General features: G+C 45.2%; 1 protein-coding gene and 1 long non-coding RNA gene across 11 annotated transcripts in view; one reads left to right on the plus strand and one right to left on the minus strand.

Annotated features, from left to right (window-relative positions):
- The window catches only part of LOC144296043 (uncharacterized), a 34,411-nt gene extending 24,057 nt beyond the window's left edge, over window positions 1-10,354 (minus strand). Inside the window, exon 1 of the long non-coding RNA XR_013363177.1 lies at window positions 9,986-10,354. This is a non-coding gene — a long non-coding RNA (uncharacterized LOC144296043). The remainder of the gene's footprint in view (window positions 1-9,985) is intronic.
- PEBP4 (phosphatidylethanolamine binding protein 4) overlaps window positions 1-25,069 on the plus strand; it is a 247,070-nt gene that overhangs the window by 25,520 nt on the left and 196,481 nt on the right. For 5 of the 10 annotated variants that reach the window (XM_077868849.1, XM_077868846.1, XM_077868850.1 and 2 more), the window contains one exon: window positions 22,185-22,321. In XM_077868849.1, coding sequence (XP_077724975.1) covers window positions 22,191-22,321 — 131 coding nt within the window. In that variant the 5' untranslated portion in view covers window positions 22,185-22,190. Of the gene's footprint in view, window positions 1-10,477; window positions 10,703-18,007; window positions 18,061-21,881; window positions 22,100-22,184; window positions 22,322-25,069 lie in introns of those variants that run through there. The other 5 variants (XM_077868847.1, XM_077868843.1, XM_077868851.1 and 2 more) reach the window with 5 other exon arrangements.

Here is a 25,069-nt window from a genome sequence, read left to right on the forward strand (position 1 = left end):
AGTTCCCCAGATTTTTAAGGAAACAAATTAGTTCATGTTTACCCTATCATGCTTTCTTCCTCCCAGCCTGCACCTGTCCGGGTTGTGAAAGAAAGTTAATTTCTTCCTCCTGTCTTCATTTTTTTCAAAAGATTTATTTATTTATTTGAGAGAGAAAAAGAGACAGTGAGAGTGAGCTCAAACAGGGGGAGGGGCAAAAGGACATGGGGAGAGAGAGAATCTCAGACACCTTGCTGAACATAGAACCTGACTTGGGTCTTGATCCCATGACCCTGAGATCATGACCTGAGCCAAAATCAAAAGTCAGATGCTTAACTGACTAAGCCACCGAGGTACCCTCATTTTTTTAAAATACAGTACTCTACTAGGCTTATTTATTTATTTATTTATTTATTTATTTATTTTTCTATTTTAATGCATTTTAAAAAGTAATCTGTACACCTAATGTGGGGCTCAAACTCACAAGCCTGAGATCAAGAGTCATATGCTCCAGCAACTGAGCCAGCCAGATGCCTCCAGCCTGTCTTCATATTTAAAGTTCTCTCCAAGTCCTTATCACAGTTCGTATATTATATTTCCAGCTGCCTTTTTTTCTAGGCCTTCATGTCTTTGGTGAGTAGCAAACCCCCACACAATGCCCCAGGTGGGAACAGCATGGCTTGTTTGTGCGTATGGGCAGTGGACAAAAGGAAAGAGCATTGAGTGTACTTTCTCAGCTGAGGAGCCCAGCAGGGCTGGTGCTGACTGTCAGGGGTAATCAGTCTCATGAAGCCCAATGCAAGGATAAGTTTAAAAAACAACCACAGTGAAACTTAAGCATGAGCAGTGTATTTGCAAAATCTCAAAGTATTTCCTCCCAAACACTTTGTAATTACAAAGAGGAAAATAGTGAGTCTACGGTGGAGAATCCTGGAGGATACCACCTTAACCAAGTGACCAAGGTCATTATCACCAGTAGTAATAGATCAGCATCATGTACCCTCTGATCTGATGCCCTGAGAAGAGCAGGCCACCTCTGCGGTCTCCTTCCTGATAATGTGTGACCTTGATCAAATCATGAGAAAGCATTCTCCAAATATCTGATGAATCTGTTTCAAAAATGTCAAAGAGTGAGTGTCTGCTATAATGGAATGATACGACTGGGTGGCTTATAAACAACAGACATGGGTTTCTCACAGTCCTTGAGGCTAGGAAGTCTGAAATCAAGTTACCAGCAGATTAGGTGTCTGGTGAGAGCCACTTTCTGGTTCATAATGGACCCTATCTCTCTGTGTGTTCACATGGTGGAAGGGGTGGCAAAGCTCTCCGGGGCCTCTCATAGGAACACTAATTTCATTTGTGAGGGTTCCACCGCCATGACCTAAACATCTCCCCAAAGCCCCAGCTCCAAATACATTGTAGATTAGGCTTCAACACATGAATTTTGGGAAGGGACAAATATTCAGTCTATAGCAGCACCAAAGAACTCTAACAGACTGGTGCTAACTAAGGAGACATGACAACTAAATACAGTGTGGGATTCTGGATTGGATCCAAGAAGAGAAAAAGAAAATTCATGAGATCCACATAAACTCTATAGTTTAATTAATAGTGCGGTACGAAGGCTGATTTCCTAGTTTTGATAATTGTTCTTTGGCCAGGCTAGGCATTAGTCTACATTAGGTGAAGCTGAAGTACAGGATATTCTCTGTGCTATTTTTGTGACTTCTCTGTAAGTATAAAATTAACTAGAAACAAACAAACAAAAATCTACAGATTCACAGGAGTAGGTTGAACAGCAGGATCCCAGAGCTTTTCCTTGGTGTTTGTCTCCATCTGGGAGGGCACAGTCATTGGTGATTAGGGTTTGACTCCTCCATTAGCCCTGGAGGACAAAGCTCCAGGAGGCAGCATTCTCCCATATTTTCAGTTCCTGACACAAAGTAGGTATTCAAAGGTTTGTTGAGTATGAATGAACGAGATCCTGGCTTCCATAATGGAAACAGAATTGGCCTCCACTGTGAGAATCTTTAGAGTAACTGCGATTGTTAACATCTCTAGCCAGTCCAGCGTCCTGAGGAATCAGGGCAAGGAGCTAGATGAGCATAGAGCTGGTTTGCAGTAAATCTCCAGGTTGTGCTCTCTCTGTCTCTGAGCTCCTTTAAATGGTTTGAGGTGCTTGTGATCATCTGAAGGGCATTGGAAGGGTAACCGAAGTGCAACTCCCGAGAAATTTGTACTCCCAGTTTCTTCCTGTGATAGGTATCCGCACCCCCCCTCCCTGCTTTTACTGGCTTGTTGGTCTTTTTCTGATTTGATTTGTAGGAACTCTTTATGAATTTTGCATGCTGAGCCTTTATTGGCTATTGGAATGCAAGATTTTATGTATCTGGGGTCTTTTTTTTTTTTTTTTTTTTTTTTTTAAAGATTTTATTTATTTATTCATAGAGACACAGAGAGAGAATGAGAGGCAGAGACACAGGCAGAGGGAGAAGCAGGCTCCATGCAGAGAGCCTGACGTGGGACTTGATCCAGGGTCTCCAGGATCACGCCCCGGGCTGCAGGCAGCACTAAACCGCCGCGCCACCGGGGCTGCCCTATCTGGGGTCTTTTGATGAAAAAAAGATTTTTTGTTTAAAACGTAGTCAATCTATCACTTTTTTCATATACTTTGTGTCTCTTCTGTTATACTTCCTTCCCTACCTTAAGGTCATGAAGTTACTCTCTTATATTTTCTTCCAAAGGTTTAAAAATCTCTACTTTAATATCTCATTTATTTCATTTTTTAATTCTCCTGAAATTTGTTCCCTGTAAAGTAGGGTGTCATATCTCATTTTATTTTTACACATAGAAATTCAATGCCCCTGGCATCATTTATTAGATAGCCTGTCCTTTCTTCATTGACATCAAATGTCACTTCTGTCTTGTAAAGAACTTTGTGTAAACAAATGAGATTACTGAGTGGCTGCGATGGAAACTTGCTTAGAGCATACTCTTCCAGGTTTTCCACTATTCTGCCTCTTTCACTGACCTGAACTATTTTACAACTCCATAAATTGTAGATAACTACAAACAATGCAGAATAATTCTTGTCTACAGACAAGTGAATAAGGTCGGTGTGGTGAAGGTTCAACTGACTACCTTCTCCCTCTGTGGAAGGAGCAAGTTTCGCTGCCATTTGTATGTTCATGTCAATATTCCTGATCTATATCTGATCAATTCTTTGGATTGCCCTTTGAACTGGTCATAAGGTCTTACCAGTTCCCTCATTAATGAAGAGTTCAATAAAAATTTTAAAATGTGCTTACTTTACATCTGATGAGAGTGATTATTTTACCTTATTTGAAATTTATCCCTTAGCAGTCACATACCAAGGACTTACAGCTTTAAGCAAACCTAAAGGAAAGTGATTACTGGGTAGCAATTATCCACTTACATAAGCTCCTCCCACACGAGCATGAACAGTTACAGTGGGCTCCAATTCACAAGTGTTTAGACCTTTTTTCCAGGAACATAGCCCTGAGTACAGAGGTACACTAGGGCACGTGACAGTGCTCTGGCTGGCCAGGGGAAAACCAAACAGAACACATAATTGGATATGTATCCTCAGTAGTGCAAGGAAACTTTCCAATACTATAATGATGGTATAATCAACACTGAGCATCTGGAATAAAGGCCCCTGACTCAGCAAAGCAAGAGACATGAGCTCTCCAGAAGCTCCCACATCTCCGTTGATTCTTCAACAAATGTTTACAAAGTGTAGCACTCAGTGCTAAAATGCAATAAATAAAGAAATAAAAGTCTCTTTGATTTAGTTGAAACTAATCACCTAACTCCAGAGATGGAACTAACCCTATGGGCCTTCCATGGGATCTCCATGAGATATATGATATGATAAAATACTGTGAAATGATATGATATGAAAAATATGGTATTTTCATTAGAAATGAACAGGTCAAAACATAGGTGTGATGCTGTCTCCTGTCTTGACCCAAAAGCCACCCTATGCTCTCACTCTTGAGGCAGTCATCGTGAGGGCTCTGGTGAATGTTGCTGACTGGTTGTCCTCCAGAGAAGAACCTCCTTCAAGGGCCATTGGAAGAGGGCATAGTGTCATCTGTTTATAATCCAAGGACTATAGGCTCTATTTATTGAGTAGGCAACCCGGTAACCAAAAGAAGACTATCATTACCAAGTGGCATTTGCCTGGGGACCCCAAGCCACTCAAAAGGAGGTTCTCCCAAGGACCTCTGCCAATACAAGGACATAGCAGCTGCTATCAAGAAATTTGTGGCCTAACTGAGAAGAAAAGACTTGTATAGCTAGAAAGTCAAATAATGGCATGTTAGGGCAAGTGTTGTAGGTCCAAAGGATCACTTATGGAAAACTTGAAGAAGGAAATGAGAATGAGGTGGGCATTGAAGAAAGGTCAGATTTGGAAGCAAGGCAAAGTAAGTTGGAATTCCCAAAGCAGGGTAGATTGGAGAGCTAGAACAGCATGGAGAGTAAGCCATAGGAGTCCCAGAGGCAGCAGTAGGGAGAGCCTGATTGTAAGGGAGTGTTATTTCTCAAGCATGATTAAGATCTGGAAAGAAGCTCCCCACAGTGGTGCTCTCTTCCTAGAAGGGGTAGTCAGAATTGGGCCCCCATGTGAGCAATGCTCCTTCGTTGGCCAACCAGGATATCCCCCCTAAAACTCCTAATTTGGGGAGACTTTCCTTCTCACACCTATCAAAAAATACCCAGGCTGTATGTGCAAATGGGGTGGACCACAAGCGGCCTTTCAAGAAGGTCCATTTCCTCCCATCAGACTACTCTCCCACAGGGTGGACTGGGGAGGTCCCTGGAGGCCCGGAGGGAACATTGAAAGTGGCACACAAGGCTTGGCAGAGGGAAGTCAGCCATATTCACAATGCTGTCAAGGGTTCTGACAGACATACAGCAACACCAAACCTAGTCCTCAGAGTTGGAGAGGATGGATCAGGAAAATGTGGAGGGTAAGAGCAGAGGTTTAACATCAACATGGCTGATTTCAAATCCCACTCACCATTTACTAGCTGTGTACCTTGGGCAAGGGTCTGATATTCTCTGTGCCTCAGTTTCCTTCTCTGAAAAATGGGGCTATCACTCCATACCTCATGAAATACCTGTGAGGATAAAAAGGGGTAACGTGTAGAGAAGGTAGAAGAATAGACAGTGAAGGCTCAGCCGAAGTAAGTTAATCAATTAACCTGTGAGATATTGAATATTTACTAGCAGAATCAGTTAAAAGATGATAGATAGATAGATAGATAGATAGATAGAGACATGCTCATATGTTCCTGTGATTTTTATGTATCCTAAGCAGAGTCCTAATGTAGAAAATCAATGCTCCTGGTTGGAGCTCCCTGCCACCCCTACCCCACCACCCCTGCCCCCCTCCCCTGAAAGTCCCTGAGGACCTCCAAAGAGCACAGGTTAAAAACCGCTGATCCAAATCCATCCTTGTCCTGAGAAGGCCCTGTCAGGACATCAAGGGGACTAAGCATTTTGCTGATGGGGTCCCTATGGTTTTCCAGGTGGCCCAGTAGGGGCCCGGTCATCCCATCTTTGGGAGCCATAGGCTAGAAACCTGTGTCTGGGTGGCTTGACCCATCTCCCCTCCAGAGCCACAGATGATAAGGCTTCCCCTAACCCTTCTACCTGAATCCATTTGGGATTGCTTTGGGAAATAATTACACCCATAAGTGCCACATATAAAATAAAGCTGTCACCTGAGTTCCTAAAAGATCCACCTTAATCTTAGCATGTACTTTCTTTACAAAGCCTCTTCCTCAGATAAGCATCCCGGACAAGACCCAGGAGAAGAGGAAGGTAAGGCCCAGGAAGGCTACCGGGATTTTATCTTTGAGGTCTCAAATGACTTGCCCAGTGAAAACCTAGAGCCTGGCCTTGTTCCAGGCCCGCTCTTTATTCCTTGGCTGATGTCTGTGAACACTGACATGCAGACCAGGCCTCTGGCAGCTCTCTGTACTCACTTGCTATCAGAAATTTTGGGCTTAATGACTTGGCTGCCTTCACTTCTCCACGGGGCAGTACTATAGCATTCAACCTTCCAACCAATCTGATGCTCAGAAGTGATTGATTGGTGCAAGGGCTTACTGGAGAGATGCTTTGCAGGCCCCAGCCATGAACACTGAGCCAGGGGCAGGTGTAAGGCACGTAGGGAGGCTGATCTAACGAGACTCTACAGGGAAACAATCAGGTGTCAGAGCTTGGGGCTCAGGCAGGCTGGAAGGACATGATGCATGAACTCCAGTCCCCCTCAAGGAAAAAAAATGATGAGCTGAGGAAGCAGCCCTTGAGACTCATTGCAATTACCCTCTCCACTGTGAGGTCTGCCTTAATTCTGACCTTATTTCCTTCCAGTGTCCCTACTATTTGGATTCTTTTCTTTTTTTTTTTTTTAAGATTTTATTTATTCATGAGAGAGAGAGAGAGAGAGAGAGGCAGAGACACAGACAGAGGGAGAAGCAGGCTCCATGCAGGGTCCCTCATGCGGGACTTGATCCCGGGACTCTAGAAGCATGCCCTGGGCCAAAGGCAGGCACTAAACTGCTGAGCCACCCAGGGATCCCCTGGATTATTTTCTTATAGCTCTTATCACTGCCTGGTTTCACTGTTGATTAAGTAAATACCTATCTTTCTCATTAAACTGTGGAGGTAAACATTGTGTTGTATCTATCCTAGAGGAAATCCCCAAATCTTGAACACTTTTTGAACATGGCTGGGCCCAGTGAATGTTAACATTGAACTGGCAGCTATTCCAGTCACCTTTCCCACAAAGGACCAACTAAAGTTGCCTCCAAACCCAATGTATACCACTTTATCTCCTCTAATTGCACACTAATAGAGCGGCAAGGATGATGTATCCTCAGAGATATGTGGTACCTGACACAGAAAGGACCCAGTGAAGGTCTAACAACTGAAGGGCTTAGTGAATGGGATGACATATGGAGAAAAGTGTTGAAGAAGGAAGACTCAAAATGTCCTGTGGCTGCTACAGTTTGTGTGAACCGAGAATCAGAGATAGAGCTTATTGTAGCACAGGGTGTTTGCATCAACAGGCCTTTGGACTGAGATTGAGAGATGTAAATGGCCCAGGAGATCCTAGTGAGGATAATAAGAACACAGGATTTGGATTCAGATGGATTTGGGTTGGGATCTGGCTTTTCCACTTACTATGTGATACCAAGCTTCAGCTGTAAAGTGGGCATAGTAGTGCCCACATCATAGGGCCATGGGGAGGATTAAATGAGATAGTTCTGGTTACATGCTCATACACTGCTTGATGCATGGTCAGCGCTTAGTCAACGTCATCTGAATAGGCGCAGTGGCCCAAGGCATCCAAGGGTACAGGGCACCTAGAGGCAGAGAGCAGAGGTGGAAAAGACCATCGATCTTCAGTCCTTCCTTTCTGCAGAGAGGTGCAGGAGACAGCAGGGCCATCTGAACTCATGTGGCATTTTACAACGTCTGTTTGCCCTGCAGCTTCCTCTTAAGGTTTTCCTGCGACATGGAACCCAGAAAGCTCCAAAGCTTCAATTTAGAATAGCAAGATGATGGAGGCTGACACTGGCTAAGCCAACAGATCTCATGGCCCCTCTGTAGACCTTTAAGGACTGGCTTATGGAGACTGTTTGGAAGAGACACTCTTACTGAACTGTTACTGATTGGCATCTCATGAGCTGCTATCTTGCAGTTCTGATGGAATGTGTTTCTTTTGGTTCTTATCAGATTTAGAATGTTTTCGGGTTGAAGGAGGAAACGATGCACACAAATATACTAAGAGTCAAGAACTGTGCTCTGCCTTCCCTCCTCATCTGCAAGACAACCATGACACACGTATTAGTGCGTCCACTCTAATGAAACGGGCTGAGAGATTAAGCTTGACCAAGGTGGTAAATTCACAATTCAGGCTCAAAGCCCATGCTCTACCTCAGGAAGAGGAGCCCTCTCTATCTGGCTCTACAATCCATTCTCTCCTTCCATAGTCTCTTCGGGCCAGGAATGTTGGTGCCAGTGTGACAGATCTCTACCATGACTTTGTTAATCTCACAGAAGCCCAAACTGAGAAATGGGTTAGTGGGGCCTGCTGGAGAGCAGATACGTGCACAAATCACCTGTTATTTAAGCAAGTATAAACTTCCCAGCATGCCCTGGTTTCCCCTGAAATTTTCCCTGGTTTCCCAGCATATCCTCACCCCCACCCTATTTGGTCACTTGTGCTCAGTGATTCCATCCTGCTCTAGTTCACTGTCGACTGGGCCCTTCTATGCCTCAGTGCCTTTGCTTGTGGGATACTCTTCTGTTATTCTCTTGAAGCCTTTCCTGGTTGTCACTCCTGTGAGATAGCCTCTGTCTTGATTGCACCATGAGGTTTTACTTTATAGGTGACCAAGTGATGACACAGAAAGGTCAATGCCATTGAAAGAATGTATTACTTACCATTTCCAAGAGAAAAGGGGCATATCATGCCACCTGGGAAAGTGCCAAGGTCAATTAGGAGGCAGAGGGATGAGGGAAATGCCTGTCCCAGAGCCTTTATGATGTTTTCCATGGGAAGGAAGGGATGAAGCAGGGAAAACAGCTTAGGGTCAGCTAGTTTGAATAATGCCAGTGTCCTCTGAGGTAGGTGGGTGGTGTCCAGTGCCTGGTGCCTGGCCTTGGAATGGTGTTGGGCAGAGGGATATAGGCTCAGTGGGTGACAGCTGGATAAAAGAGGTTGTTTTGGGGTATGGACCCAAGATCGTTGCTTTGCATAAGAAAGATATGTTCCAAGGTGAGTTCACTATCTCTAAGAATCACCTAGCCCAGGGATCCCTGGGTGGCTCAGCGGTTTAGCGCCAGCCTTTGGCCCAGTACACGATCCTGGAGTCCCAGGATTGAGTCCCACGTCGGGCTCCCAGCATGGATCCTGCTTCTCCCTCCTCCTGTGTCTCTGCTTCTCTCTCTCTCTCTCTATGTCTATCATAAATCAATCAATCAATCAATCAATCAATCAATCAATCAATCTTTAAAAAAAAAAGAATTCCTGTGCCCAGGAAGCAAGGGACCATCTCTCCTCAACCAGCAAGACCCTCAAGACGTCAAACCATCATAAAATGTATAAAATAAAACACATAATTAATACACCTTCCTCTTTGCCTAAGGGATGGTTCCATGGCTGAGCTCAGCACACTGTTGGTGATTTTGTCATTGTGGTTTGTTTTGATGTATGTTTATTGCTCAGCTGAGAGCTCATCAGAATCAGGGTCTGAATCTTGTTCATGATTGTACCTTCAGCATCTGGCAAATGTCTGTCACCAATCTATGTTTAAAGCAGAGAATTTCAGGGCCCTTGGGTGGCTCAGTGGCTGAGTGTCTGCCTTCAATTTAGGTCATGGTCCTGGGATTGAGTCTCTCTTTGAGTTCCCTGCAGGGAGCCTGCTTCTCCCTCTGCCTATGTCTCTGCCTCTCTCTGCGTCTCTCATGAATAAATAAATCAAATATTTAAGAAAAAAAATCAGAGTTTCTCAGGCCTAGCTGCTTATTAGAAACCCATGAGAAGCACTTTTAAAATACTGATGTCAGGGCCCCTAAGTGGCTCAGTCGGTTGGGTATCAGACTCTTGATCTCAGCTCAGGTCTGATCTCAGGGTCGTAAGTTCAGGCTCCACATTGGGCACAACACTGGGCATGGAGTCTACTTCAAATTAATTAACTGACCAATTAATTCATTAAAAAAGTACTGATGCCTAGAGCTTACCTTCAGTGATTCTGACTTAAGTCATCTAGGATGTTTGGATTTCCACTGACTCCTTGAATTTCCTGGGAAGAATTTTCCAGAAGGAAATCAAGGTTCTGGTCCCAGATGTGGTCATTTAAAACAGCAGGAAACCCAAGTCCTGAAAGCCAGGGACTTGCCCTGGGCTTGATCACCTTTTACAGGAGCATCCGATGCACTGGCCATATTGGTAGAATATTACCTGCTGAAAGTGGTCTCTGCAGTCTTGGCAGATCCTGGGCTTGAACAAGTGTTGTTCCTCTGCATTCTTCTGAGGCTCCAGGCTACCCTCATTAGAGAAGGGGCTCTTCCTTCACCCCAAAGTTCCCAATCCCACCTCTCTCCTCTCAGTATCTATGTGAGTTTTGCTTGCTACTTTGTCTCTTTCTGGGACTCTAGGCCCAATGGTTTCTCTCTTTATTCTTCCACAACTTTCTCTGTGCATCCCTGGTGTCTCTTCTCCCTGTCTTACAGCATATCTTAAAAGGTAGGAGAGAAATGGAAATGGTAAGAGAACCATCTCTGATTTCTGCCTTTACCTTAGAATCCTTGGAAGAGGGAATGCCAGAAAACCCACCCATTCTTCTTCTTCTTCTTCTTCTTCTTCTTCTTCTTCTTTTTTTTTCATTCTTCTTTTTCCTATTCTTACCCACCCTGCATGTTAGCTCCTCCCTGGAACTTCTTGGAACTTCCCCAACTGCCTCCCCAACGGCCAACTGCTGCCTCCTCTCCTGGCACTCCAGGAACCTCCCCTAAAACTCCCATACTCTCAATACTGGCAGACCCTGGTTGCCTTAAGGGCCCAAACTGTGGGGCATCCTGGAGGCAACTTGCTCCTCACCTTGTCCAGCCCCCAGAAACCTGCCAAGATTTCTCACCTCCCTACAGCCACCACCCAATGGCTCCCACACTGCTCTGGGTAAGTGATCGGGGCTCTTCTCCCTGGTTGATGGGAGGCAGGGACTTTCCATAAGGACCAGACAGACAGACAGACAGACAGAGAGAATGAGCAGTTCTCAGAGATAAGAACTGGGCCCTGGAGAATTTAAGAGAATTGGTGTGTAGGACATATTTCTGATTTTTTTACCTTCATATGATTTGAGGCCATGACTCGTGGCGTTTCTACGTGCTTGTGTCTGAGCATCAAACATTTCTCTAACTTCCCCAGAAAGGGCTCCTTGGCACATTTCTCACTACTAGAGTCCTGGACTGGGATTAGCATTACTGATTTCAGTTCAGACAGGCCATCTAACAAACTTAGGAAGTTTCTTTCCTTTGTGGGGTCCTGATTCCCCCTCTGCAGAAGAATTCCTATTTCCTCCCATGTGTAGATATGTGGGCAGAACCAGTAGCAGTAGCAGCTCTCATGGGCAGTGCATGGGTAGTGCAGCTCTCATGGGCTCTACATACAGTGCTCACTTCCATGATGACATACAGAATGTTCAACCTTCTGAGGATAACATGGCACCAAAGGAACCTGGCAAATGCCACTATTTCATAGCTTATCTGGACCTTTCCATACTGTGGATGAAGTGAGTCAATACATACAACATATGGCTGAAGCAGTGGGCTTATTAGGTCAACAGTTGGTTGTTGAGACCAACAAGCTGGGGCTCCCAGAAAGAAGACTTTGTTGTCCTTGGAGTAAAGTGGACCAAGCCCCCAGCTTCTGGCTGGAGGTCTAGCAGAACCTTTGGGTAAAATGAGTGGTTGGCTTAGGGGCCAGGGCTGGACAGTCTTCCAGTCACTGACTCTTAGGAAATGTAACTGCTAGAAAATTCAGCTCTGGAGCTCTCTCTGCCACTGCCTCCATGCCCCACCCCCTGTCAACACCACCAGTTCTGGCATCTTCTGTTTGATAAGTTAAACATCTACAATTCAAAACGTGACAGAAGGAAAGGAAGCATTTCCTAAAATAACAAAAGAAATTATATTCTGATACTTTTACATTCCAAGACAATTTCCAAATTGGTTATCTGAAATGAAAGGAGGATAAAAGCAACATCTTTTAGTTGAGAACTAAAGGATGGCTCAAGTGCATTTTGGGAGACTTTGTGGTTCTTCCCTTACTCTTTACATATGAAAGAAAACATAAAGTCAGAATATTCCATTTACAACATGCTATTTTTAATGTATGTGCTTATTTAGTTAAGTGTCTACTATATTCAAAGTACTGTGGGGGATGCAGAAACAACTGGGACCCTCACAGGATGAAATATGTGCACAGAAAACTAAAACAGAAGAAAGATACTGGCAAATGCTATTGAAGGAGGAGCAAACACTGTCCCTGGAACTCAAGTGAGGCACAGATTAAAGTGGAGGTGGAGATGTGATCTTTAGGCGATCAATGTCCACCCTTCCCTCCCTTATTTCCTTCCTTCTTTAAGTGGTAATTGAGCATCTGCTGTTTCTCAGCCACTGTGTTAGGTGCCAGACACAGCAATTCACAGGACACATGTGGTTCTTCTCCCATAAAAGAAACAGTCTAGTGTTAGATAAGCACAAGTAAATGGCAAATAAAAATGGCCCGATACATACTAACATGGTGGTAGCATTGCAGAAACTATGTGGATAGGAGAGGATATCTAAGAAGGTTCACTGAAGGAAAATCGGTGATTTAAGCAACATCTGAAGGATAAGCAAAAGTTAGCCATATGTGTCATGAGACAAGAGAGAATGGCTCTCTTTGCAGAGAGAACAGCTTGTACAAAGGCCTTAGGGTGGGAGAAAGCAGAGCCAGTTGAGAGTATGGAAAGTAGTCTACACAGGCTGATCAAGTGGTCTATACAGTGAGGAGAATGGATGAGGTCAGTGTTTCCAAAGTGGGCTCTATAGACCACTAGTTCCTTGGATGGGCATGGGGTATGTGTGTGTGCTAAAATATGCATAAAATTTACCATTTTAACTCTTTTAAGAGTACAATTCAGTGGCATTACAGTCACAATGTTGAGCATTTATCATTCTATGTATTTCAAGACATTTATTACCCCAACATAAAATCTGTAACCATTAAGTAGTAACTCCTCATTGTGAGAAAAGCAAGTTCCTGTTGCTTAAGCCACCAGTCTGTGGTGTTTTCTATGACAGCCCTGGCAAACTAATACATTTGTCTTGTTCTTGGTCTTTGAGGAAAGTTTTTGTGTATGATATTAGCTATGAGTATTTCATACATGGCCTTTATCATATTGAGGATGTTTCCTTCTCTTCCTAGTTTGTTGAGTGTTTTTTCATCAAGAAAGTTGTTAAGTTTTGTCAAATGCTTTTTCTGCATCGAGGGAGATAATCATGTGGGTTTTTTCCCTTCATTCTGTCAATGTGGTGTATTATATTTGTTGATGTTCTTATGTTGAACCATTCTTATGTTCCAGGAATAAATCTTACTTGGTCATGTTATATAATCCTGTTAATATGCTTCTGGATGTGGTTTGCCAGGATTTTTACATCAATATTCATGAAGAGTATTGGTCTTTAATTTTCCTTTTTTATAGTGTCTTTCTCTAGTTTTGGTATCAGGGTAATGTTAGCCTCACAAAATGACTTAGGAAGTGTTCCCTCCACTTTAACCTTTTGAAAGAGTTTGTAGCAACATGTTTTTACTCCCTTCTAACTTCTTTTTGTGTATGTTATGTAGGTATATTTTGTGGGTATCATGAGCATCACATAAAACATCCTAAAAGTACTATGATCTAATTTGAATTGATACCAACTTAATTTCAATTGCATGTAAGAACTCTACTCCTATATAGCTACACTCCCCTACTTTATGTAATTGATGTCACAAATTATATCTTTATATATCTGTACACTAGCAAAGATTTGGAATTACTTTTAAATCCTACTTTTAAAAAAAAGTGGAGTTTCAAAGAAAAACTGTAGTAATACTGGCTTTTATGTTTACCTATATATTTACCTCTACCTGAGATCTTTATATCTTCATCTAACATCAGGTTACTGTCTGCTGTCCTTTCATTTCAACCTGAAAGACTTTCTTGCAGGAAATCTCTAGTGGCAATGAACTCTCACTCAGTTTTTGTTTGTCTGGGAATGTCTTAATATCTCCCTCATTCTTGAAGGACAGTTTTGCTGGATATAGACAGTTTTTTCTTTAAAAATTTTAAATACAGTTAACCCTTGAACAACATAGATTTGATCTACTTATTTGTTGATTTTTTTTCTCTTCTTTATGATTTTGGGGAGGGGGCACCTGGGTGGCTCAGCGGTTGAGCGTCTGCCTTTGGCTCAGGTTGTGATCCCAGGGTCTTGGGATAGAGTCCTGCATTAGGGTCCCTGCTTCTTCCTCTCCCCGTGTCTCTGCCTCTCTCTGTCTGTCTCTATGAAGAAATAAGTAAAATCTTTAAAAAAAATAAAAATAATATTTTCTTTTCTCTAGCTTACTTTATTGTAAGAATACAATATGTAATATAGATAATGTACAAAATATTCATTAACCAATTGTTTATGTTATCAGTAAGGGTTCCAGTCGACAGTAGGTTATTAGTACATAAGTTTTGGGGAAGTCAAAGTATTTATATGCAAATTTTTTACTGCATGGGGGTCACTGCACCTAACCTCCCTGCTGTTTGAAGGTCAACTATATATTTTCCCAATGCACCAGGCTCCAAAGTTTCTTCTGTAACTCGACTGTCAGGGGGCGACTGGATGGCTCAGTTGGTTAAGTGGCTGCCTTTGGCTCAGGTCATGATCTCAGAGTCCTGGGACCCAGCCCTACATCCGGCTTTGCAATCAGCGAGTAGTCTGCTTCTCCCTCTCCCTCTGCCCTTCCCCCCCAGCTCATTCTCTCTCTTTCTCTCTCTCTCAAATAAATAAATAAAATCTTTTTAAAAAACACTAAAATATCATTTAAAAAAATCAGCTGTCTTACAGAGGATATCTTGTATATGTCAAGTCCCTTTTCTCTTGCTGCTTTCAAGATTCCATTTTTTTGTCTTTCAACAGTTCCATTATGTGTCTTCGTATGAGTGCCTTTTTTTTTTTTTAAGATTGTATTTATTTATTCATGAGAGACACACAGAGAGAGAGGCAGAGACACAGGCAGAGGAAGAAGCAGGCTCCATGCAGGGAACCCGATGTGGGACTCGATCCCAGGTCTCCAGGATCAGGCCCTGGGCTGAAGGCAGGCGCCAAACCGCTGAGCCACCCAGGGATCCTGGTATAAGTGTCTTTAAGTTTATTCTACTTGGCATTTCTTGAGCTTTTTGCATTTGCAGATCCATGTATTTCATCAAATTTGGGACGTTTTTGGCCATTATTTTTTCAAATGTTCTTTCTGCCCCCGGCTCTGTTTTACCTTCTCAAACTCTCATAATGCATATATTGGTCTACTTGATGGCATCCTATGGATCTCTTAAGCTCTGTTCATTTTTTTTCATCTTTTTTCTTTTTGCTTCTGCTCCTAGATTCAATAATCTCAATGTTCCTATCTTCAAATTCATCAATTCTTTTTTTTCTCCTTGCTCAAATGTGCTATTGAATCCCTTTAGTAAATTTATCATTGCAGTTATTTCATTTTTGAGCTCTAGAATTTATTTTGCTCCTTTTCATAATTTTTATACTTTGTTGATATTCTGATTTGGTCATATAGTGTTTTCCTTAGTTCTTTTTTTTCGATTATTTATTTATTTATTGGAGAGAAAGAGAGAGAGACAGAGACAGAGAGAGAGAGAAGCAGGTTCCCTGCTGAGCAGGAAGCCCCATTGAGGGCTCAATCCCAGGACCTTAGGATCATGACCTAAGCTAAAGGCAGACACTTAACCAATTGAGCCACCCAGGTGCCCCAAGATTTTCTTTAGCTCTTCACTCATGTTTTCCTTTAGCTCTTTGAATATATTGAAGACAGTTATCTTAAGGTCTTTAACAAATCTGATGTGTGAACATCCTCAGGGACAGTTTATGTCAACTTATTTTATTCCTTTGAATGGCTATGTTTTTTTTTATTATTTGTGATTTTTTGTTGTTGCTGAAAATTGAGTATTTGAAAGAAACAACCACCTTTCCTAGTTTTTGCAGACTGGCTGTGTGCCAAAGAAGACATTTACTAATTAGCTGAGCATGCCCTGGGCCCAAAGATCAGCACAAGATCAGAACTTAAGATCTTCTCTGGTCTTTTCTAAGCATGTTTCCTGGACCTGAATGTAGCTTTCTCAATTCCCTCATTTACACAACTTCTTTTAGATGTCTGAATTTCCCCAAGAATCTCACCCTAGCTTCTCTTTGGATCCTATATTATCTTTTATCTGTCTCTATCCATAAATTCTTGCCCCAAGTATCTGCAGGTCTGTAGTCTCCCTGCAGCTCTCATAAGCAACCTACTCCTTATTTTCCCTGAGACCTGAGTTAGACAAAATAGAGACCAGTCCTTCAGACAACTCCTAGACAGATTGGAATACTGTAATACGGTCTACTTGGCTCCCTCTGATTTGAGAGAGGAAACCAGTAACTGGGCTTCAGTTTCCTCTAAACCAAGACTTAACTATGCTTGGGAGGGTGTGGGGTGAGAGACACGTGAAAATGCCAAGAAATTTCTTACCAATTTGAAGGCAACTTTTTCTTGAGTTAGCATTCACTTGGTTGAGCTCAATCCTTCACTATTATCCAGAGCTCCTAACTCAGCCAGCTGTGAAGGGTTTTTGTTTGTTTGTTTTGTTGGTTGTTTGGTTTGGGTTGGGTTTAGAGTGCATGAGCCTCCCAGTCCATCATTTTCCTGATGTTACCTGGACTGTTTTTTTTTTTTTAAACAGCTTTGAGATATGTTTCACATACCACACAGTTCACCACATTGGATGGCATAATTTAAATATGCACAATTTAATGGCTTTTAAAGTATAAAATTCAGTGTTTTTAAGTATAATTACAGATATGTACAACCATCACCACAATGTTAAAACATTTTCATCACCTCCAAAAGAAACCCCATACCTTTTAGTGATCACCCCCATCTGCCCTGTTCACTCATCCACCCACCCCCCAGCCCTCAGTGACCATGAATCAATTTTATGTCCCTATATATTTTCCTATTCTGGACGTTTCATATAAAAGGAATCATACTATATGGTCTTTTGTGACAGGCTTCTTTGACTTAGCACAATAACTTTCCCCATCCCTTGCTTCTCAGGGGAAGATAAGTGGGAGGGGAGAGCAGCAAGTGTACCCAGTGGAGCAGGGAGAGTGCTTCAAAATTGGACTTATGCCCAACAGCCACAACATGAGGATAAGGAGGAAGGAATTGAGGATGGTGGCAAGTGAAGAGTGGAAGTAAAGATCCATAGGAAACTAGGCATCAGAGAGAAGGAAATCAGAATAGGTAAGGAGAAAAGACAGTGGTCACGGGATTGGAGTTCAGAATGAGATGCAGTGGGAGTAATGAAGTGAGAGCAAAGGAAGGAGAGGTTAAGAGAATAGCTGCTTAAAGATTTAAATGTAAGATTTCAGGAATGGAATGGTTTTTAGTGATGACAGTGTCCAAGAAGTTGCCATCAGAAAAGAGGCTAGAGGGGCACCTGGCTCACTGCTTGAGCCTCTGCCTTTGGCTCAGGTCGTGATCATAGGGTCCTGGGATCTAGTCCTATATCAAGCTCCAAATGGAAGGCCTGCTTCTCCCCTGCCTATGTCTCTGCCTCTCTGTGTGTCTCTCATGAATAAATAAATAAAATCTTTTAAAAAAATAAAAGAAAAGAGGCTAGAGAGGAAGGAGGAGAAGTGTTGGAAGCAGCGTCTCCATGCATATGGATTTACCCCTGGGTTGATGTCAAGACTTAGAACAAGGGAAAGTTTCCATGCCAAGTACCAATGTCTTCAGTGAGCAAGGAGTGATAGATGGAGTAAGCCTCATGAAATGTAGATTTTGACAAGAGGGCTGAGGAGTCATGGTAGAGAAGCAGCAATGGGGAATGGGGTGCTAGTCAACCTTACCTCCCAACCCTGAATCATGTTGGGGGTGGGAGACTGAGCATTCACACTTTGAAGAACTTCAGGAGAAGCAGCTTCTCAAGAGTCAGGGAGATTCTGGTTATGGCAAGAGGTAGAGGTGAAGTGGTATCAATGGGGAAAGCAATCTTTTCACCAAATGATGTTGGAACAACTGGATAGTTACATGAAAAAGAATAAAAATGGATCCTTGCCTAACACAACTTATAAAAATTAACTCACAATGGGGGCGCCTGGGTAGCTGAGTTGATTAAGCCTCTGACTTTTGGTTTCTGCTCAGGTCATGATCTCATGGGTTGTGAGATTGAGCCCCGTGTCAGGGTCTCCACTCTGGTGAGTCTGCTTGGAGATTCTCTCCCCCAACCCCTCCCCCTGCTTGTGATCTCTTTCTCTCCTTCTCTAAAATAAATAAATAAATCTTCAAAAAAGTTAACCCACAATGGATCAATGATATATATATAAGATTGGAAACATAGAGGAAACATAGAGGAAAAGGAAACAGAGGAAAAGCTTCATGTCATTGGATTTGGCAATAATTTCTTGAATATGACACCAAAAACATAGACAGCAAAAGAAGAAATAGATAAATTGGACTTCATTGAAGTTCTATGGAGTCCATTGAAGTTAACCTTTTGTGCATCAAACCACACCATCAAGAAAATAAAAAGACTGGGGTGCCTGGGTGGCTCAGTCAATTAAGCACCTGCCTTGGGCTCAGGTCATGATACCAGGCAACAGTAGGTTATTAGTAGTTAAATCTGGGAGGATTTAAAAGTTACGCACAGATTTTCAACTGCACGGGGATTGACATCCTTAATCTCCATGTTGTTCAAGGGTCAACTGCAGTATGATTCCATTTATATGAAACACCCAGAATAGCCAAATCTACAAAGATAGAGAGTAGATTAGTGGCTCCTAAGGACTGGGAGAGGTAGGAATGGGGAGTAACTGTTAATGAGTTCTGCTTTGGGGCTTCTTTGGGGGTGATTAAAATGTTCTGGAATTAGTCAGTGATGATGGTTGCATAACTTTGTGAGGGTTGCATAACCTTTAGTGATTTCAATACTAAAAAATCACTGAATTGTACATGTTAAAAGGGTGACTTTTATGGTGTGTAAGTCTCAATTTTTTAAATGTAGAGTAAAGGAAAACAGTGAGGGGGAACGTGGTCGCCATAAATTCAGATTCCAGAGGCATACGTGGTGAAAAGGTTTAGGAGGGAGGGAAAGCATGAGCATCTGTCTGGATAAAGAAAGGTGACACCTCGGTAGTGATGGGGGAGGTGTCAGGCACAGAGGTCTGGAGGGATAGAAGAGAAGTCAAGAGTTCCAGGAGCCCTGGCCCAACAGATCCTGGGTTTTGGAGGGACTGAAGCATCTCAGGAAACCAACAGGCTCAGCCTACCTGATCGTACTGGGATGTGGTCACAGCCCAGATGATCAGAGGAAAAGAAGGGGGCTCCCAGGGTGGCTACCTCAGGATCTAGAGATAGGAGTTTCCAGAAATAAGGCAATCGAGTAAAAGAGGCTGGTAATGGGAAGGGGATGCTGTGCCCTCCTGGGCTTGAATGTGGTTCCCAGATCTTGGACTCTGCGTATGAAGTGAAGTCCTGTGAATCCCCAAGAGAAAGATCAGATTCGAAAATGCCAAGAACCACTGCACTCTGTGTCAGATCTCTCTGTACGAAAACAAGCCAGAGAAGGTTAGATAAATAAGCAAAAGGGACCCAGGGCCAGGGGCCAACCTGAGTGGTTACTTCCTGCTGATGCTTATGGAGTTAGGAGCTATTACGTGAAAATAGGACTATCAGAAACAGAGGTGGCAGGTTTGTCAGGCATTCACAGGGTAGTTTATTAAGCATCTAGACACGCCAGGAACTGTGCTTGGGATGCTGGACACAGATGCCGTACAGCCTACAGGACAAGGAACTTGTAGAATGGGGGTGGGGGAACTATAGCTAATATCTGAGCAAATAGTTACAAAATAATGCATTACAAGCATATAAGAACAAGGAAAGGACTAAGGAGCTATGATTCTGTCTAACAGGAATCTAATGGAACCTGGGGGTCAGGACGTTTCTCTGAAGAAATGACATTTCAGCTACCCACCAAAAAGGGGTGGGAAGTGAGGGCGGTGCATAGGAAGGCAAAGGCCCTGCGGCAGGAAGGAGCTTGAGGCTTGAGCTGGAGTTCAACCTTGAGCAGCAGCAGCGAAGAGTAGAGAGTCACAGCTCGAGAAGCAGGAAGAGCCAGATCATGCAGACATTATGGGCCAAGTGGGAGATTCTGGGCTTCCTTCCAAGAACAAAGGGAATAGAGGGGGGAAGACAGGGTGCAGCAAAGCTCCAAGAGGGGGCAATAGAAGAGAGTGGTCAAGGAGCAGAGTCTGGAGGCAGATGGCATGGGTTCAAATCCCAGGTTGGCCACTTACAATCCATGTGACCAGGGTCCAGGTTAGCAAACCTCTGTGTACCTCAGTTTCCTCCTCTGTAAAATGGGATCATAATAGTACTTACTTACGTCAGAGGATCATAGCAAGAGGATTCAATAATAAAAGCTTGGCTCATCCTGAGTAAAGAAGAATTGCTGAATGAGTGGGCTCAGCAAGAACCACCCTATGCCGGAGACTGTCTAGACAGCCATTTTTCGGTGCTAAGAGCTGTTGGCATTCAGAAAGTTTTGGTTCTCTAGTGGCTGCCAGTTTGAAAACAAGAGTCTCTTGGCCTTGGAATACCAACGCCAATACCAATGCTGGCAGCGTTGTCTTTGTGGCTCTGGCTATCCAGTGAGCTCTGCAAGAACAGGGACCATGCTGACCCTATATGATGGAGCAGGCCCAGGGCCTGGCACATGGGAGGTGCTCAGTACCCAGTGGCAAGATGGAGTGCAAATGAATGAATGAATGAATGAATGAATGAAAAAATGGATGGACCTATGGAAGAGTACTCCACATGAATGAGCAATCCCTAGAGGAGGGCCATTTGTGCACTGAAGACCTTATATAGTTTGTTTGGTTCCATTCTCACAGCCATCTTGTGAGGAGGCTACCAGGAGGCACTTCCAAAAGGGGAATGATCTTAGGAATGAGTCCTCTGGGGGGGCGGGGGGGGGGGGTCGGCTCATCATACAGGGACTCTAATTATTGAGAAGTGTGTTTAATTTGTAGCCCCAAAGAAGGGCTTTTTGCTTGAAGTCGGGATCCTGGAAGCAGGAATTCAGCTGAAAAGCAAGCTATGCTAGAAATAGTTTCTCTAAAGCTCGAGCTGCATATACTTTATGGCTATGATCTCATCTTCCTCAGCAAGGCACAAGAGTGACGGGGGCATTTTACTTGTTTTTGAAGACGAGAAGTGGTGCGTCCTGGTGGGGCATCGCCACCCCCCCCTCCACCAACCAACCCCCCCACCCCCAGCAGCCTGGAGTGGCTCAGAGCAGAAGCCTGGAGTCCTCGGTTCCCGGCTGGTGGAACGTCCCCCAGCACACCCCCACACCCCATCTCAGAGAAGACGGAGCGCAGATCAAGTGGAAAGGCCGTGGGAGAAGTGCCTCTGATCTTCTCCTGCCCTCTCCTGTTCCAGTCAGAGTCCCACACACAACTTCCTGCAGGCTGCTACCCCCCTTCCTCCCAGCCAGCACCTGCACCCGGCACCCAGCACCGCACAAGCTGCCCCGTTCCCCAGCAGCCCTGCTGGTGTCTTCTCCAGAGACTATTATTTTGGGAGAGTGCTGAGTTCAGCACTGCGGCAAGGTGCAGTCAGAGGAGCCCTTCTGTCCTCAGCTGGCCCTTTGGAGCTGGCCTCGGGGCTGGGGCGCCCTAAGTGCAGCAGCCTCTCCTCCACAGGGTCACTGCGTCCAACCACCTACCTACCATCCGTCAGCCCCAAGGCTGTCAAGGCAGGTGGCTCAGGAATTGTGGGCAGGAGATGCAGAGCTGTCTGAGGGGCACAGCCCAGCCAAACCTCTGCTCCTAGGAGGGCGACCAAGGTCTTGCTCTTGCAAGCACCCCAGAACCCGCCCCCCCACCCCCACCCAGCCCAAAGCCTGGGGTCACCAGCTTCCCAGGGCTTGCCTTGAAGCCAAAGAGCAGGTTGGCCCATGGCCAGCGGGCCACACACGGGGCAAGTGGCAGGGACAGGATGAGGAGCCGGGCGGGAGGCTTATATAAGTCCTCCTGCTTCTCAGCGGGGATTAGTGGCCGGCAAAGCCCTGCTCCGACGGAGGAGGGGCCTCGGCCAGGACTGCAAACTGAGTCCGGCTTGGAGCAGGCCCAGATCCTCCCAAGGTATCTGTGTCCGGGTGGCAGATTGGCTGCTGGGGCCCAGGCAGCTCCCCGCCGTCCTCCCTCTGCTTACGAGAGGTCTCCGTTCCTCCTGGTGGGGCCCTGGGGTGGGCACGCGCAGGGCGAGGAGGGCGCCCCCTGCAGAGGGCCCGGCAGCTCTAACCGTCCTTCTGTTGCAGGTGTCCATGGACTGGACAATGAAGCTGGCCACGGCAGCCCTGTTTCTGGGTCTCACGATGGTGGTCACCAGAGACGAGGACGAAGGCGACATGTGTTTGTACGAGGCCCTGTCTGACACCGATGCTGTCCTCTGCAAGTAAGGTCCAAAAGGGGTTGAGGTCTCAGGTTGGGGTGTCTGCAGAGCCAGGGAGCCTCTGTGGACAGGCAGAAAGGGAGCGAGCTTTGGAGACCCCCTAGATGGAAAGATGGTCTAGGGCGCTAAGGAAAGACCCTGAGGTGGGCTCCTGCCTTCCAGATGGTGCTTTCCCAGGCCCAGACAGTATATGGACGTGGTCAGCTCCTGCTTGTACCCTGCCAGGCCTCTGAGGGACCATCCCTCCCCACAGCCCCGACTGCTCCCTACCCTCAGCAAAGTGGCATTTTAAAGAACAGCGGCAGTTGACAGGGGATGTGGGACTGGACGCCCCCTGTGTGAGGGGCGGTTGTTTGCTTTCCGGCAACGAGGCCCCAGGAGTGTGGGGCAGGTGGGCCTTTTAGGGAGTGTGGCCCCTGGGTGTTGTCTAGAGAAGAGGCTGGGCATCAGGGGCGGGTTTTTTCCCTTCTGAGGACATGAGCTCCTCCCTGCCTGCCTCAGAGTTCAGCTCTCTCCTCAGCAACTGTCAGTTAGAAAAGCCAGGCCTGACTGTCCTGGACTCAGGGCTCCTCCCGAGGGCCGCCGGGGCCACATGGCTGCCAACCCCCTCTGCCTGTTTGGTGGCCACGGAGGCTGGCATCCTGCTGAAGCCATCAGAAGTGAGAGAGGAGGGAAGATCTCTCTCACTCTGTCTCCCTGTGTACGTATGAATTCTTACCAATGTTCTTTTAGAAAGATAAATACATGTTTTCCCTTGAAAAGTTAGGTAGTTGAAGCACTTTCCCGCCAAAAAAGATAATACACATTTTGTTCCTATTGGTACATTTTTGAAACTCTGGTGAAATAATTCGGGGTGAAGTTTTGTGTGGGAGAAGGAGGGAACGTGGCTGCTGCTCACATGTGGGCTCCAATCCTCTAGGCACTGGGCTGAGTGGAACCTTCCAGAGGGTGGGCTGCCATTTTACTCTGGTCGGCAAAAGATCAAGTCCCCGGGAGGTGGGGAGGCCAGCTGGGCCAGGCCATGATAAGGCCCCATTACAGAGGCTCTCTGTGCTTCCCACCGTTCACTGAGGGACACTTAGTGACATATGTGTATGGTCACTGGTGGTGGGACCGGCCTGGGCCCCAGCTGCCCTAGGCTCTGCCCTGCTGACCTCTGCACACTGGTGGCCTGGTGGCCTGTGTACCATGAGCCCCCTGAGAGCTCTGGGAGAGAGCTCTGAGGTGTGTATTATCATCCTCATATTGCTTATGAGGAGTCCCCAGAGGTTAAACAACCTGTCCACTGTGCTTACACACCTTACGAGTGGCAAAGCCAGGGTTCAGCACCCCCTTATCTGACTCCACACCCAACACTCTTTCCCCACCCACCTCTGACTGCTGATCTTCCTCCAGGGGCTAGAAGCCTCTCAAACTCCAGCAAAGGGGGGGCTATCTTAGTCCACTTGGGCTGTTCTAACAAAATGCCAGTGCAGGGCACCTCATAAACAGCAGAAATTTATAGCTCATCCTTCTGGAGGTGTCCACCACTTCCATGTCTGGTAAGAACCTACTTCCTGATGCATAGATGGCCGTCTTCTTGCTAGCTCGGGCATAGTGGAAGGCACCTCCTGGAGGCCCCACTTCATAATGCCATCACTCTGGGGGCTGAGAGTGGGCCTATGAACTTGTGGGGAGGGGCAGCTGCAATTTGGTCTTTGGCCCAGCCATTCTCGGGACTTCCTAGAATACACCAGCAGACCCCCAGTATGAGAAACACGAACTCGCCACACTAAGGTTATTTGGTAGGAAATGTCTGATTGTAAACCATCACCGCATAAAAGGGGAGATTTATCTTTATTACTGCTGAAGATTGCCATTGGTAAAAGATCATCACCAACTGAGAACACGTTATGGACACACCGGAGCCCCGAGGAGGGGTCAGTAACTCTTATGCTAGGGCTCCCCTCCCCAAAAATGCTGTTTAGCTCAGGCTTTTCACTTCACCAAGAGTGCCCCCAGACAAGCCACTCGTCTCATGGATGTATAGAGTCTAAAAGGGAATTTTTATTTATTTATTTTTTAATTTTAATTTTTAAAAAAGATTTTATTTATTCACAAGAGACAGAGAGAGAGAGAGAGAGAGAGAGAGAGGCAGAGACACAAGCAGAGGGAGAAGCAGGCTCCATGCAAGGACTCCAATGCAGGACTCGATCCCAGAACTCCAGGATCATGCCATGGGCCGAAGGCAGGTGCTAAACCACCAGAGATCCCCCTGAAAGGGAATTTTTAAAGTCGGGCTTTAATACCTGGCATTATTAATCTAGAAAAGAGGAATTCTATGTCTAGGGACAAGCAGTAGGAAAACACAGTTAAGAGAAAAGCTCTTCCAGAGTAATACCTTACCTACCCCTGAGATAAGCCTGAGTAGATTGACAAAAACAGAGATCAGAACCTAGGTTTCGGTGGTGCCTGGATGGCTCAGTCAGTAAGTGTATGACTCTCAATTTCAGTTCAGGTCATGATCTCAGGGTCAGGGGATTGAGCCCCACATCGGGCTCCCTACTCCGTGCAGAGCCGCCTGCCCCTCCGCTCTGTGCCCTCAGGTCTTGCGAGGTTGACCGGGAAATGCCCCAACCCTGAGGATGGAGACAGAACGTGCCCCAGGGGAGGCACCCCATGAGCAGGAAGGGCACTGCAAGAAGAGGGCACGGTTCTAAAGTGTGTTCTTACTAAATTCAATTTTCGATTTATTTATCTCAGGCTTGTCCA

This window comes from Canis aureus, chromosome 24 (assembly GCF_053574225.1).
Source record: "Canis aureus isolate CA01 chromosome 24, VMU_Caureus_v.1.0, whole genome shotgun sequence".
Taxonomy (NCBI): domain Eukaryota; kingdom Metazoa; phylum Chordata; class Mammalia; order Carnivora; family Canidae; genus Canis; species Canis aureus.